This window comes from Zea mays, chromosome 2, assembly GCF_902167145.1.
Source record: "Zea mays cultivar B73 chromosome 2, Zm-B73-REFERENCE-NAM-5.0, whole genome shotgun sequence".
NCBI lineage: Eukaryota > Viridiplantae > Streptophyta > Magnoliopsida > Poales > Poaceae > Zea > Zea mays.
This window is the reverse complement of record NC_050097.1, coordinates 61762298-61775437: the sequence shown is the minus strand read 5'-3', so window position 1 is coordinate 61775437 and position 13140 is coordinate 61762298. Positions and strand designations below refer to the sequence as shown.

General features: G+C 43.0%; 2 protein-coding genes across 2 annotated transcripts; one reads left to right on the top strand and one right to left on the bottom strand.

The window, feature by feature from the left end:
* The first annotated feature begins 3996 nt into the window (after positions 1-3996).
* LOC100383363 (uncharacterized) lies at positions 3997-5941 on the top strand. Its single transcript, NM_001176019.1, is given in 2 exon segments — positions 3997-5456; positions 5562-5941. A coding segment is annotated over 1 exon segment (285 nt). The 5' UTR covers positions 3997-4209; the 3' UTR covers positions 4495-5456; positions 5562-5941.
* A 1707-nt stretch (positions 5942-7648) lies between these two features.
* On the bottom strand, positions 7649-12595 carry LOC100284523 (momilactone A synthase). Its single transcript, XM_020548311.2, has 2 exons — positions 12368-12595; positions 7649-8655 (listed from the first exon to the last, which is right to left on the bottom strand). The coding sequence occupies exons 1-2, from the start codon at positions 12406-12408 to the stop codon at positions 7872-7874; spliced, it is 825 nt and encodes a 274-aa protein (XP_020403900.1). The 5' UTR covers positions 12409-12595; the 3' UTR covers positions 7649-7871.
* Positions 12596-13140: the final 545 nt, after the last annotated feature.

The following is a 13140-nucleotide window of genomic DNA, read 5'->3' as shown; positions in this document are numbered from 1 at the left end:
GCTCATTGACTATAAGCCTTTGTATTCTATATTGTTGAATATAATTTTCCAATTATCCCTTGTCTTTGTGTTGTTGACTACGGTAATTGTAGGATTCATCATTTTATGCCACCAGATTGTTATTTTTACTGTTAGCTGCATGTCACATGATGACATGACACATGAGTTTCTTCACCAATATTGATTTTTATTAGTTTTAACTACAAATGAACTGCATCGACAAGGATTAGGTTTTCTACACATATTGTTATAGTCTGACCCATGTATGTTGTTTGATTGATTTCATATCTGAAAGACATCAAAAGTGTCATGAGGGATATGTGATTGACACCCGCAATAGGTATTTTCTTATGTGAAATTGGACTACACATTTCCCTACTCTTTTGTGATAGAACACATTTAGGTTGTCTCTATTTGGTTTGTGCACATGTTTACTATGATGGTAACATTCAGGTGTCCTTAGTCTCACTAATTTTCTTAACTTGCTGTAATCAGGCTTCCAAGTCTGTCATTCCCTTGGAGGAGGCACTGGATCTGGAATGGGCACGCTTCTCATTTCAAAGATCAGAGAGGAGTACCCTGATCAGATGATGCTAACATTATCTGTCTTTCCCTCGCCCAAGGTGTCAGACACTGTTGTTGAGCCATACAATGCAACCCTGTCTGTCCATCAACTGGTTGAGAACGCTGACGAATGCATGGTTCTTGACAACGAAGCACTTTTTGACATTTGCTTCCGAACTCTAAAGCTGACGACCCCTATCTGTAAGTTGATTTGAGCTCAAGTTTAATTTTTCTATTTTCAAAATGTGTTATTTGCGATATGCATTTTGCAACAATATATTTTTGCTCAATAATTTCATTGAGTTTTTATTTATTCGTATTGTTTGCAGATTATATACACATGGCTGCCTAAATAAAAAAGAAGCTGGCATTTGATCTGTACCAAATTTCAATCAATGATTTCGCTTCTTAGTGTTTTTAGAAATCATGTTGTCATTTAGTATTTTGAACCAAGTTCAGAGCTAATCGGATCGATGTCTTTCAAGTGCCAGAGCAATTCCAGAGAGAGAACAATGATCGTCGCCGCCGCCAGTGCGATAGGCGCGACCATCACGTCGTGCCCACGCTTCACCACACAAGCGGCTCCTCTTCACAATCGCCGTCACTGGAATAGCAGTTATGATCGGCTCCATACTGTTCCAAAGGGACGAGGGTTTCTAGCTCCAGTAGGCATGGGCTCGTTCTGTCAAGTTGCTTCTTGACTGGGAGAGTCATGCGGTCATGCCACAGGAAGGTGGTATTAATGTATAATAACTCGTCGAATCAATTGCAATAACTAGAGTTTGTTAGGGAGTATAGCCTAGGCATGCATTCGTCAAAAGGCGAAGTTATGTTCTGCCCCTGCTAGTTCTGAGACTTGTGTTTGCTTTGACACTGCACTTGAATTTGTTCATCTGTAAGTCAGAGACGAGTTATACAATCGTCCAGTGCCATATCTAGAATTGCGACACGGTGCAGCAGTTGTTAATACTTTGGCTTGTATCATGTAATGATACTTTGTTGTTGGAATGAGTATAGTGTATCAATTTGTGGGGAACTGGATCGTCTCCGAATGTTGTATCGGTGTTGTCAGCTACGGAGTACATCATGTAGGTTGAAGCGCTCGGTTTGGTTTGACTGCTATGAACTGCATGAGACACTCATCAAATCAATCTACCTCTGTCGTACAAGGCTTTGGCTTGGATTTAAGATTGGTGTAAGCACATGCCATACAAGAGGTTCGCAGAAGCGATTATCATCGCCTCAAAGAAATATAAGATTGCCTATAGCAAGAAACGTACTGGATGGACAAAGGATATTTTAAGTGGAAACATACAATTCAACCTGGTGTTCCAATTGACTTAAAAGAGTATTTTCTCCGTACCATCTTCTTAGCAATTTCAATTTTTTCTACGATTTCTATTGTATATAACTTAGTTGGCAAAACATTATTCTATAGGCTTAACACCAGCTACCTTATCCTACAAGCTATGGCCATGTGGGGCAATGATAATCGAATGAAATTTGTTAGGGTGAGTGGAGTACGTTCCTTTCATATTCAAACATACATTCCAGTTACATAATAAAAAATTGACGTTTTTGTTCTCTTATATGTCTTATGTGTAGAATGCAAAGATTCTTCGGAGGAACTTTATTATCGAACTGTTAAGTTACGAGGAAAATTCGTGCAGATATGCCATCCCAGCAAATATACAACAGAGAGTTAACAATATTGTTAAAAAAGATTAGATTAGTGTACAAGGTGTCAACATATTTACTTATGATTAAGCATTATATATTTACTCTTTAGAAATTATTTGTGTGATTCCATTTTAATCTATTTGGGTAGACATATTTATAACGTTCTGTATCTATATTTAATAATCACATATTTTGCCGTCACTATTGTACTCACGCCGCCCGTCGCCAGGGCCCTAAGTCCATTAAAGGGTCGCAATTTGTGTTCCGTGGCATCGCACGGGCACGTTCCTAGTATATATATATCTACTACTCCTTATGTCTTTAGTGTAGGCGTCCACAGTTGTTGGTTCTGCCATCACGTCCGATTCCCCTCCCCACGCCCGCAGTCGCCGCCGCCGTCCTCGCTCGCGCCCGCAGTCCCCGCCGCCGTCCTCGCCCGCAGTCCCCGCTCCAGCAACGCCCGTGCCACCGCACCCCTCAGCCACCCGTCCTCATCCATGCCCGTGCCTGCATCCCCCATCGCCACAGCCGAGGTCCCCCTCCCCTCCGACCACACGCCCATGCAACCGCCATCCAAGCTCCGACGCAGATCCCGCCCATGCCACCGCACCCCTCCCCATCCCTGCCGCCGTGCGCATACTCCCCCAACTGCCACCCCTGCACCTCCCTCCCCCTCGCGACGCTCGCTCCTCCTCGCGCAAACCCTAGCCTCCTCTTCACACTACCCTGCTCGCCCGCCTCGGCGCGGACATGCGCATCATCGACTTGCTCTGCTGGTGGTTCTAGGGCGGGAGGGTGCCATTGAAGGCGGAGGAGCGTAAGGTGCGGGAAGGCGTGCCTGTCGGCCGAAAACTCGAGGACGTGACAGATGATCTGACCGGAGGTCGTGCAGGTGGTTCCAGTGTGGGACGACGGGAGCAGGTGGGGCAGTCCAGGGCGGGCGGGCGGCCTTGGCGAGGAACACCACGGGGGCCACGACTGAGGCGACCGGTGATGGGCTCGAGCCCTCGACGCCAGCGCCATGGAGGGGGCACCGCGGTGGCTTGGACCGGCTCACCTCCCTGCCGGACATGTGGGCCATCGGCAGTAGTTCCCCTTAAATCTAGATCCAGCGGCTGCTCGAGCGACCCGCCGTGAACGGAGTCCTCTCTATCCTCACCTGCGACAGCGACGGCAAGGTGAGCGAGTGGGTAAACAATCATTAGCTAACCAGAATATAGCTAGAGCGCATATACAGAGTCACAAATTGAGGAATCCATGTTGTTGATATCCTTTGTCCATTGCTCATGACACATCGATGAAATGTTGTTCTTTGCCATCATTCACTATTTATTTATGATGATTCTGTTTGTGCTTCATACTCCTAACATTTACCTTTCCATTTTCTATATTTTGTCAGTATGCACATTCAGTTCTTTGGGTGACAAATTTTCAATGTTTGAATGGAACAACGATGAGCAAAGATATGAGATCAGTTGTTTTTAATCTTTGATGAGGGAATTATAAGAACTACATCTATATACTTTCTCAAATTTGAAATGGCTATTACTTACTGTTATGATTACAATTGTTTGAGATGTCTACACTTGTTATTATTTAGTATTTACTGTGTTGACACTTTGCATTACACCATCAGCAAAACTTGGAAGAGTTGATTATCACATTCAACCACAAGAATTCCCACTATTATTGGATTTAGTATTCAGAATCTATAAATGGTATGATCGCCGTGCCACCCGTCCCCGCCCCCATCCGTCACGCAGAGATTTCCTACTCTCCGAGACTCCCCCACCACACGCAGAGATTTCCTCCTCCCCAAGACGCCCCCACCGTCGTGTCCGTCACGCAGATATTTCCTCCTCCCCAAGACGTCCCACCCCACATGCCCGAGTCGTCGAGGCATACTCCTGCCTGGCTCCGACATCCACGCACATCTCCATCTTGCCTCGGCGTTGTCCTCTCGCCATGCCGCAGCACACGTCCGCAGCGACGTCCATCTCGGCGCCGGCCTCGCGCACCGTCTATAGCTCCCTTCTAGGAGTTGTCTCACCGGCGATGGCTCCCGACTCCGCTCCTCCTCTCAGTTCTCCCTCCACGTTTCACCTTCTCTCCCTTCCTCTTCGAGCATCGTCCTCCTCGCCTAGATCCGGCAGTCACGCCACACACTGTCTCTCTGTCTGTACATTTGGATCTGTTAGATCTGTGAATAGAATATTGCCGTTTCTTTTTCTGTGGTTTCCTCGCAGATGAAGGATGTGATTCTTCCTCTTTGTTGGGTCCCCACATTTCCTACCCCACCTACTATCGCTCCTTAAAATTTGCACCATCTGTTGCTGATCCTAATTGCCACCGGGCTGGTTGGTTGGTTGCAAGCAGGGAGGGGCTGGGAGAGCGCGACGTGCAGTCGTCTACCATAACTTCCTGGTAAGCAATGCCACCACCACGACCTCTCCGTCTATGCACGCTTCCTCTTCTGTTTAATGTTCTTCGCGTCATCTCATTCTTATGACTGAGTTTGATAGAATCGTGAGATGTGTGGTAGCACATTTGGATATGTGAATAGAATATTTTTCGTTTATGTTTCTATGGTTTCTTGGCAGATGGAGGCGGATACATTCACGATATGTGAATAGAATATATGTCTGGCGAGTAACAAAACCCCACCCACTTACAAGCATTGATATTCTATTTTTTACATTTACTGGATGCGAAGAAACAAATGTGCTACATGCTTAGTAGATCCTTGAAACTCACGTGGACATGGTGAATGCGTCTGCATTCTATAGTCGGTGTCAAAGAAAACAGGGTCATTTTTAGATGTACCAATATGTGTATGTGGTATGTATAGTTCGTAACTTATTTGTTTTAAAATGTTCCACCTTTCTGGAAAAAATATTCTCTCTGTCTATAAAAAAATATATGATTCTGATTTTGAGAATCTTAATCAAGTTGACATGGATGGACTAATAATGGACCAGCAAGTTAGCTTGCTTGTGGTCGGGCAAGATGTTTTCAAATCAAAAGCTAAGGTAATAATATGTACTTGTACTTTTCAAGTGTCTCCATAGGTTAATGTATATGACATCAGCATTTACTTCATAAGCATGTTTGATTTGGTCTTCTAGGTGGGTTCAGTTTGAACAACCCTGACCCATACCTCTTGCAAGGATGCATATAGCCTGCTTCAGAACTTGCACATAAGGTGACTTCTGGTAAGTGTATTTTCTATGTGAAGTTTTCCGTGTAAATTACAATCATATTCTTATTATATTTTTCATGACGATATCTTTTGTATACTTAATGTGGTTTCTCATCAGCTCATGGATATCCTGTTAGATACAAGCAACCTTTCCAAGTAGTGTTCAGAGCAGGTGAAGGGAAGCAACCTTACATCCAGTAGGCCTAGCTCAACAAGAAATGTTATGAAAAAGAGCCCACCGTCTATCGTGGTGAAGCTTTCTAAAAGCAGATAGCAGTCAAACTCGATACACACGTTCATCTGCCTCAGCAGCTATTAGTTTGCTTGTTGCACATGTTGGAGATTCTAGAGCCATTATTTTCAAAGGACAGGGTAAGTTTATTGTCGTAACACGGCATATCTCAGTGTCCGTTCCTATGCTTCCACTTGTACCAGAAACTTTCTATATGATGTGTATTTTCCTAGACGAGTTTTTCCCATGAAAAATAGATATATTAGAAATGTTTCTTGTGCTGAATCGGAATCAATTTCTCAAATGAGCTGATGCGACAAGCCATAATGTCTGTCTATGTGATATTTATAGAAACGTTTCTTGTGATGAATCCATATTCTCTCACAAACATTTTGGGTTCAGTTTCTTAGAAATGTTTCTTGTGCTGAATTGGAATCAGTTTCTCAAATCGTTTGTTAGGATTTCAAGCTAATCACAAGAAATGTTTACTCAACAATTTGGTGATATCAAATCTCTACTATTATATGACGGTATAGTGTGGGCGTGTACACCCCTACACCATGCCCTCGCCCCCTTCCTCACAGCCAGTAGCGGCTTCGGGCCCGCATGTCATACTAAGCAAGTCCCGCGACGCGCGCCTTGGTAATTTTGTCGACTTTTTTAGCCCTTAGCAATTGGAGGAAACAGATGACGGCTAGACCTTTTTAGCGTCACGAATGGGCTGCTGATAGTCGGGTGGGCTAGACCTTTTTAGCGTTACGAATGGGCTGCTGATCGACTCACATTCCATAGGTAGATCTGGCCAGCAAAAACCTCGACTGGAATTTTTGTAATCCTGTTTATCATTGTTGTACCTTGTGCGACGTCTGGGGCTCGTCCGCATGCGGCCAGCCAGGGAAGAACGTCAGCGTGAGATTGGTGCCTGCTGCTTTCGCTCTCACGTCCGATGCTTCCCTCCTCTCGTAGTGTTCGACGCATTCAACACACAGGGTCGCAGTTGGCACGCCATCCTCTTCTCTGGGTGCATGATCCTTGCGCTCAGCCGACCTGCTAAGACTGCAGACAACAAGGACAAATGCAACTAGACTTCAGTTGTTGTGTATAGTTTTTTTTTTTTTTGAAGAAACGAGATGTGTATTTATTTTAGGACAGAGGGAATATGTAGTAGTAGGATAAATATGAGTTGTGCAGATTGTTTGCATTGGAGATTCTGAATCCTGCTAAGGGAATGAAAAATGGGAACATGCCCGTATACATAAGTTATCGTGATAATTATATGTATTCGTTACAATGTACGGGCACTCACCTAATATTAATATATATATATATATATATATATATATATATATATATATATATATATATATATATATTATTCCTCCTACATATATACGTGAACGATTTACGCAAAGCGTGAGCAATATAGAATAGGACCAAATACATCAGGCTTCTGCATCATGCGATACAGGGAGCTCACGGATACAAATCGATAATTGCTTCGCCTGTCTTTTTATCTTTTTATTTTTGAGGTGGCTGAAATTTAAAATAATTTTAGATAATACTTTTATAACACTAACTAGTATAAATAAATTGTTATTTTTATAATTTATTATTTTTATGCCGTGGCATATTAAATTTATTCTTAACTGATTATAGAAATATTTATAATTCATGTTTTTACAACGCAAAGATTTCATTGGATTTATAATTTTATCTAACAGATTTTTATTTTCAGAAAAACTAACAGCTTATAGTTACCAAAATCATAACAATATAAAATATACTCACTCTGTTTATAAATATATCTGTTTATAAATATATGACACCGTTACTTTTTAAAAAAACTTTAATCACTCATCTTATTCAAAAATTAATGAATTGTCATTTTTTGATTTATTTTATCACTAAAGCTAGTTTGTGTCTGATTTAAAATTTTATATTTATGAATAAATATTTTAAATAAACGAGTGATAGAGTTCTCGAAAAATAATTACGGTGTTATACATTTGTGAACGGAGCGAGTGAGGTAGTACGTAATAACCATAGTCCGAATAAAAACTAAAATTGAGGCCGTCACAATCAATAGCTCTGTACGAAAGCATGGAACTGGAGCAGATCTCTGCCGATCAATCACAGAGCAAACACACACTGCCAAGCAATCACAGAGATATCTGTGACTCTGTCCACCGCTCGAGCTCAGTCTTTGAAGATCCCAAAGGACGGGTTGACGATGGAGAAACCCCCGTCGAGGAGCAGGTTGTGTCCGCTAATGTACCGTGCGTCGTCGCTGGCGAGGTAGAGCACGGCGGCTGAAATGTCCGCCACCCGCAGGCGCACACCCTTGAGGTTGGCAACGGCCTCCATGGCTTGCTCGAACGATTCCCCCTCCAGTCCCACATACCCCGTGGCGAGGGGTGTGGCGGCCGCGGCGGGTGAGACGCAGTTGACCCGGATCCCATGGCGCCCCAGCTCCGCCGCGGCGTTCTCCGTGAGCGCCACGAGCGCGCGCTTGGCGCACGTGTACGCGTGCGACGCGGCGCCGGCCACCGCGGATGCCAGGCTGGACGTGCCGATGATGCAGCCACCGCGGCCGGCGGGCACCATGACCCGCGCCGCGTGCTTGGTGCCCAGGAACGGGCCGACGAGGTTGACGGACAGCACGCGCTCGAAGTCCTCCTTGGTGTTCTCTCGGATGTTGTGGCACGCCGCTCCGCCGATGCCGGCGTTGTTGAACATGATGTCCAGCGCACCGAACCGGGCCACGGCATGGTCCACGGCCGCCGCGACGTCGTCCTCGACGGTGACGTCGCAGTGCACGTAGCTGGCGGCGTCGGCTCCCAGCTCGGCGCAGAGGCGGGAGCCAGGCTCGTCCTGGATGTCCGCCACAACGACGCGCGCGCCGTGCTTCACGAAGAGCCGCGCCGTGCACTCCCCGATGCCGCTGGCGCCGCCGGTGATCAGCGCTACCTTGCCGTCCAGCCTGCGCGCGTAAACCCGTTGGTAAGAAATTGACCAGCCGTCGTGTAACCTATACAACTAAAACATCTCTAAAGCAATCGTTCCCCCGCAGTCGCTGCGCCCGGCAGATCAAACACGCCCCGCTCGACTGCTCCTGCAACCAAAACACCGCGCCGACAGGTGAGACCGGGCAAAGATTCGGCGGCCCAACCCAGCCTTCACGTGCCTCCTCTTTCCATCCCTAGACTGCCGCCGCCGCTTCTCCTCTCCCCCATCCATGAACCAACGTCGCCTCTCTTTCATTCTTCCGCTCCACCACACCCTCCCCCAATTTCGTCGGCTCTCCCACAACCTCTCCAGCACCCACATGTATGAATTTTAGCGTCACCGCGAGGCGTCTATAGCTCTGCACTACCCTCCAGCACCCACATGTATGAAATAGAAAGGTTTCTCTTGATGCCTGAATGTTAATATTTATATCATGTTCCTTAATCTGATGGGAATTGACTACAGTTTTGCTTCAGTTTTTAATTATTTTGTTAAGTTTAATGATCCCATGCCTTTGACGTGTCAAGCGGTTTTGTTGCTGGTAACGCTGTTTTGTCAGACTGCCTCCAGCAATACACCCTAAATAGTTATGTACTCTAAATTTAGAGTACGAAACGTTCTCTACACCGTCCAACAAGAAACTCTAAAAGAAACTCTAAAATATAGAGGACGTACGGTGAACTCTAAACATAGAGGAGTCTTTGCGTGCGCTATCCGCCTGGTCAGCACTGGGCCCGCTCTTCAATGTGGTCATTCGTCTACAGCTACCTCCGCTGGCCGATTAATTCTATTATTTTTTTTGCGTGTAAACCTAATAGTAGCAGGATTTTTGCTAATTGGGAATATTAGATTAGTATTATCAGTTTATGTCCAATATATATATAGATATGTACGTAGACGACGTTATAAAAAACGATTAGTAATGTCGGTTGCAAAATGTAATTATTATAATTAGTTCCTAATTCATTTTTATAAAATTTCTAGAAATAAATAACTTTATTTTTCCATTACGCACATAAGTTCAAATTGTATTAATATCAAAAAATGAGTATTAAAAATGAGTATATGAATTCTGTTATCACTGTAGATATAGAGTACCGAATTTAGAGGACGTTGCTGGAGTTGGCGAAGATATAGAGGACGAAACTTTTTAGAGAGTTCTGTAAAGGACAGAGAATATTCCTTTAGGGGATAGAATTTAGGGGACGTTGCTGGAGACAGCCTCATAATGTCCAATTGTACATGCATTTTCCCTGCATCTTTTAGACACAGCTCAAATCTGAAACAAGTAAAACAGAACACTGGTAGCAACATATGTATTATAGTGAAATGATGATTTTTATCTGCTCCCCTTTTATCTGCATGGTTCAGAGTCTCCTATTTTTTATTACTGCTACTGGTTAAATTTATGTCAAAAGGTCTCTAGCATATATTATAAGGCAAACATGTAATATTCCTACAAAAAATGTATTATATTTGGTAGAAAAGTGTATAACATCATACTACCTCCGTTCTCGAATATTTGTCGTCCACTAGTTCATTTTTTAACTAAACCGCGACAAATAAAAAAAACGGATGGAATAATACTCTAGAATTTGACATGTATAAGCTTCGATTCGATGGTTGACCTACTTTGTTAACCCATGGTTGAGCAGCATGATCTAATTAAATGTTCACTCCAGTTGAATATAACACTAATGACTTTTTGCAATGTTTGTGACCACATAGAGCTGCAAATTGTTTGTGAATTGCATAAGCATGGTCGTTAGCTAATGACATTCAATCAATAATAAGTACTTTTTTGGCATCTTTCTATCTGGAGAGGACACGGTTCCTGGTAGCGAAGTGAGAAGTTCCTCTTCTGATAGATTGCGCTTTATTACAAGCAAAATGATAAGCAGCCTTTTGACACTTCAGCATCGAGTTTTGAAAATAGTTACTTGTGGCTGGTGCAATAATGATTTTAGTGGGTTGATTTTTCTGTCCGACAAGTTTAGTTTGAAAATTTGAATGCAAATGTGCTGCACTTATTGATGGACTGGCCTTCCTGTTTTTTTTTTTCTACTCTGTTAGTTGGTGTTTAAATATCTGAAGAAAGGTTTTGATTTGCTTATGATTTGGGGATGTGAGAAAGTTTTAGCAATTTCTCAAGCTAATCACACCAGTTACTTGTTGACTGGCATTTGTTTTTTCACTTTTTGCTCTTGTGGAAATCGGCACTAGACCACATATCCATCTAGTGTCAAAAGGTATCATGCTTCCGACTTTCCAAAATCTGTGGTAAATTAGCTTACCTTCTTGGTTCTTAGAGATTCTAGTTCGTGTGCTCATTGGTGTGTAGATTCTTTTGAGTATGCTTTCCCTGAGACATTTTTTCCCTTCTTCATGTGTTTTCTTAACGATCTCTTGCGTTTCCAGAAGAGCCATGTTAGCTTCGTCTGTTTTCTTATGATCAGAACTGCTACTTTCAGGTGGGCTGCGGCAGCCCCCCTTGCTGTGCTGCTTTATGCCTCTATGCTGTTTGATCCTGGTTAACTGGAGCTTTGCAGGTACAACAGCAAGATCATCAGGTCAGGCTGATTATTTGGCTTGCATCAATACAATCTCCTTATAGATGCCCCATGTTTCTTTTGATTGTAAGATGCAAGGTGTATATTAACAGGACCTGTTTGGATCTCCTTCTCTATACTTTAGAGCTAAAGTTTTTAGACATGTGTTGTCTAAAGTTAGCTCTAAATTTTAGCCAACCTCACGTTAGAGCTTTTGACCTTAAAACGGAGCTAAAATAATTTTAGAGCTCTAAAGTTTAAGGGAGGGAATCCAAACAAGCTCTTGTTCTTTCTCCTCTCAGTTCTTTGTTGATGTTTGGCTCGTTGCTCAGCCACTAGCTAAATGAAATATTATTGACTTTGTTTAGTACTTTTTGTGTTTCTATCATATTACCACGAAGAGGTTGTTCAAGGACCTTGTCCAGGATAAGGCACTGATATTTCCCTAGAATGATGAATTACTGTGGAGTACAGGAGTAGCGCAAGAAGTTTGGGGATTCCATTTACTAGCTTACGTATGTGTGTCACCAGAGTTTAATGGTGATTATTAGATTCTCAGTTGTTTCCTTGTTTGGAAGATTGGCACTTGTATCATTTGAACTCCGATTAAGGTTGATGGAGACGTGGAGTTGCCCTTAGCCGCTTATCCATTATGGTTGGCATTCCAGCTGGAGACTACTATAATGGATGGTTCTTATTTTTTTTTTTGACAAGTGATGTGTTGGATTTCTCTGTTTGTGTACACCTTGTTGCATATAATATCGCCCCTTTGACAAGTAATTATTCACGCTTCAATATTGATGATTGGCTACAAATGAAACATTGTGAATGTACACTCACAAGTATCATGTTTTGGTAACAGTATAATATTGGTCCAAACTTCAATTATTATGGTATTATTATTTTTTATTTTTTTCGGTAGTCACATAAGGGTCTAGCTTACAGATTGGAAAGAAAAATAGTCAGATGATTGAATCAGTATGTACTAGTTTGAGAACTCTTTTTTTAAGGGAGTTCTATTTTTCTAAAGAAAAGTAAACTATTTTTTCTTGAAAAATTGAAATCCCTTAAAAAATGGTGTTTCCGAACTAGCCCTATGACAGGATAATACGGGAGGTAACTAGCAGTGTTTCTTACTTTCTTGCAGCGGGAGGAACTTGATCGGAGCTGTCTGCCATGGCTCTACCCTCTGGAGTCTGCTCTGCTGCGAAGACGAGGGTCTAGTTTCTACGACTTCCTTGCACACCGGCCTGGAGCAACTTTGTTGGGAGTAGTTGATATTTTTATACAGCAGTGCAGCAGATGCTAAGCAAGTAAGACGGGCGATGTCATTGTTCTGTCGACGGGCATCTCTGTGTTCAGATGCCCCTCGGTCTCATAGGGCAAGGCCATTGTCGGGTTGTGAGAGCTGCGAAGTGGCGGCCATTATTTTGGGATTCAGCTCCGGATTGTTTCCTCCGAAGCCCGGCTGGCGCGCAAATGTTTTTTCAAAGGCAGTAGGCCGAAAATGCTACGATATACGTGTTAGGGGTGAAAACTGGTGGATATGGACGGATAGTAATTTATCATGTATCCTACCCTAATGTATTTAAAACGGATTCGAGATCGGATACGGATAGTTGAAACGGAACGGATACGGATATATGGACCGGATATTTATCCGGGCGGATAAGTGACGGATACAGATATTATTTTATCGAATATCAGATACTTGTCGGATAATGCATTAATTGGTTATCGTAAAATATTCTTGTTCGACCACGAAATTGCAAGTAAATTATCAATACTAATAAACATTTAATAGAAGATAATCTCAAGTTCCCGCATAAAAATGGTAACGTGAAGTATTGATTATGTTGAAACTTGAATACTTAGAGTGATTTCTCGTGTAACTCACGCAATAAGTGGAA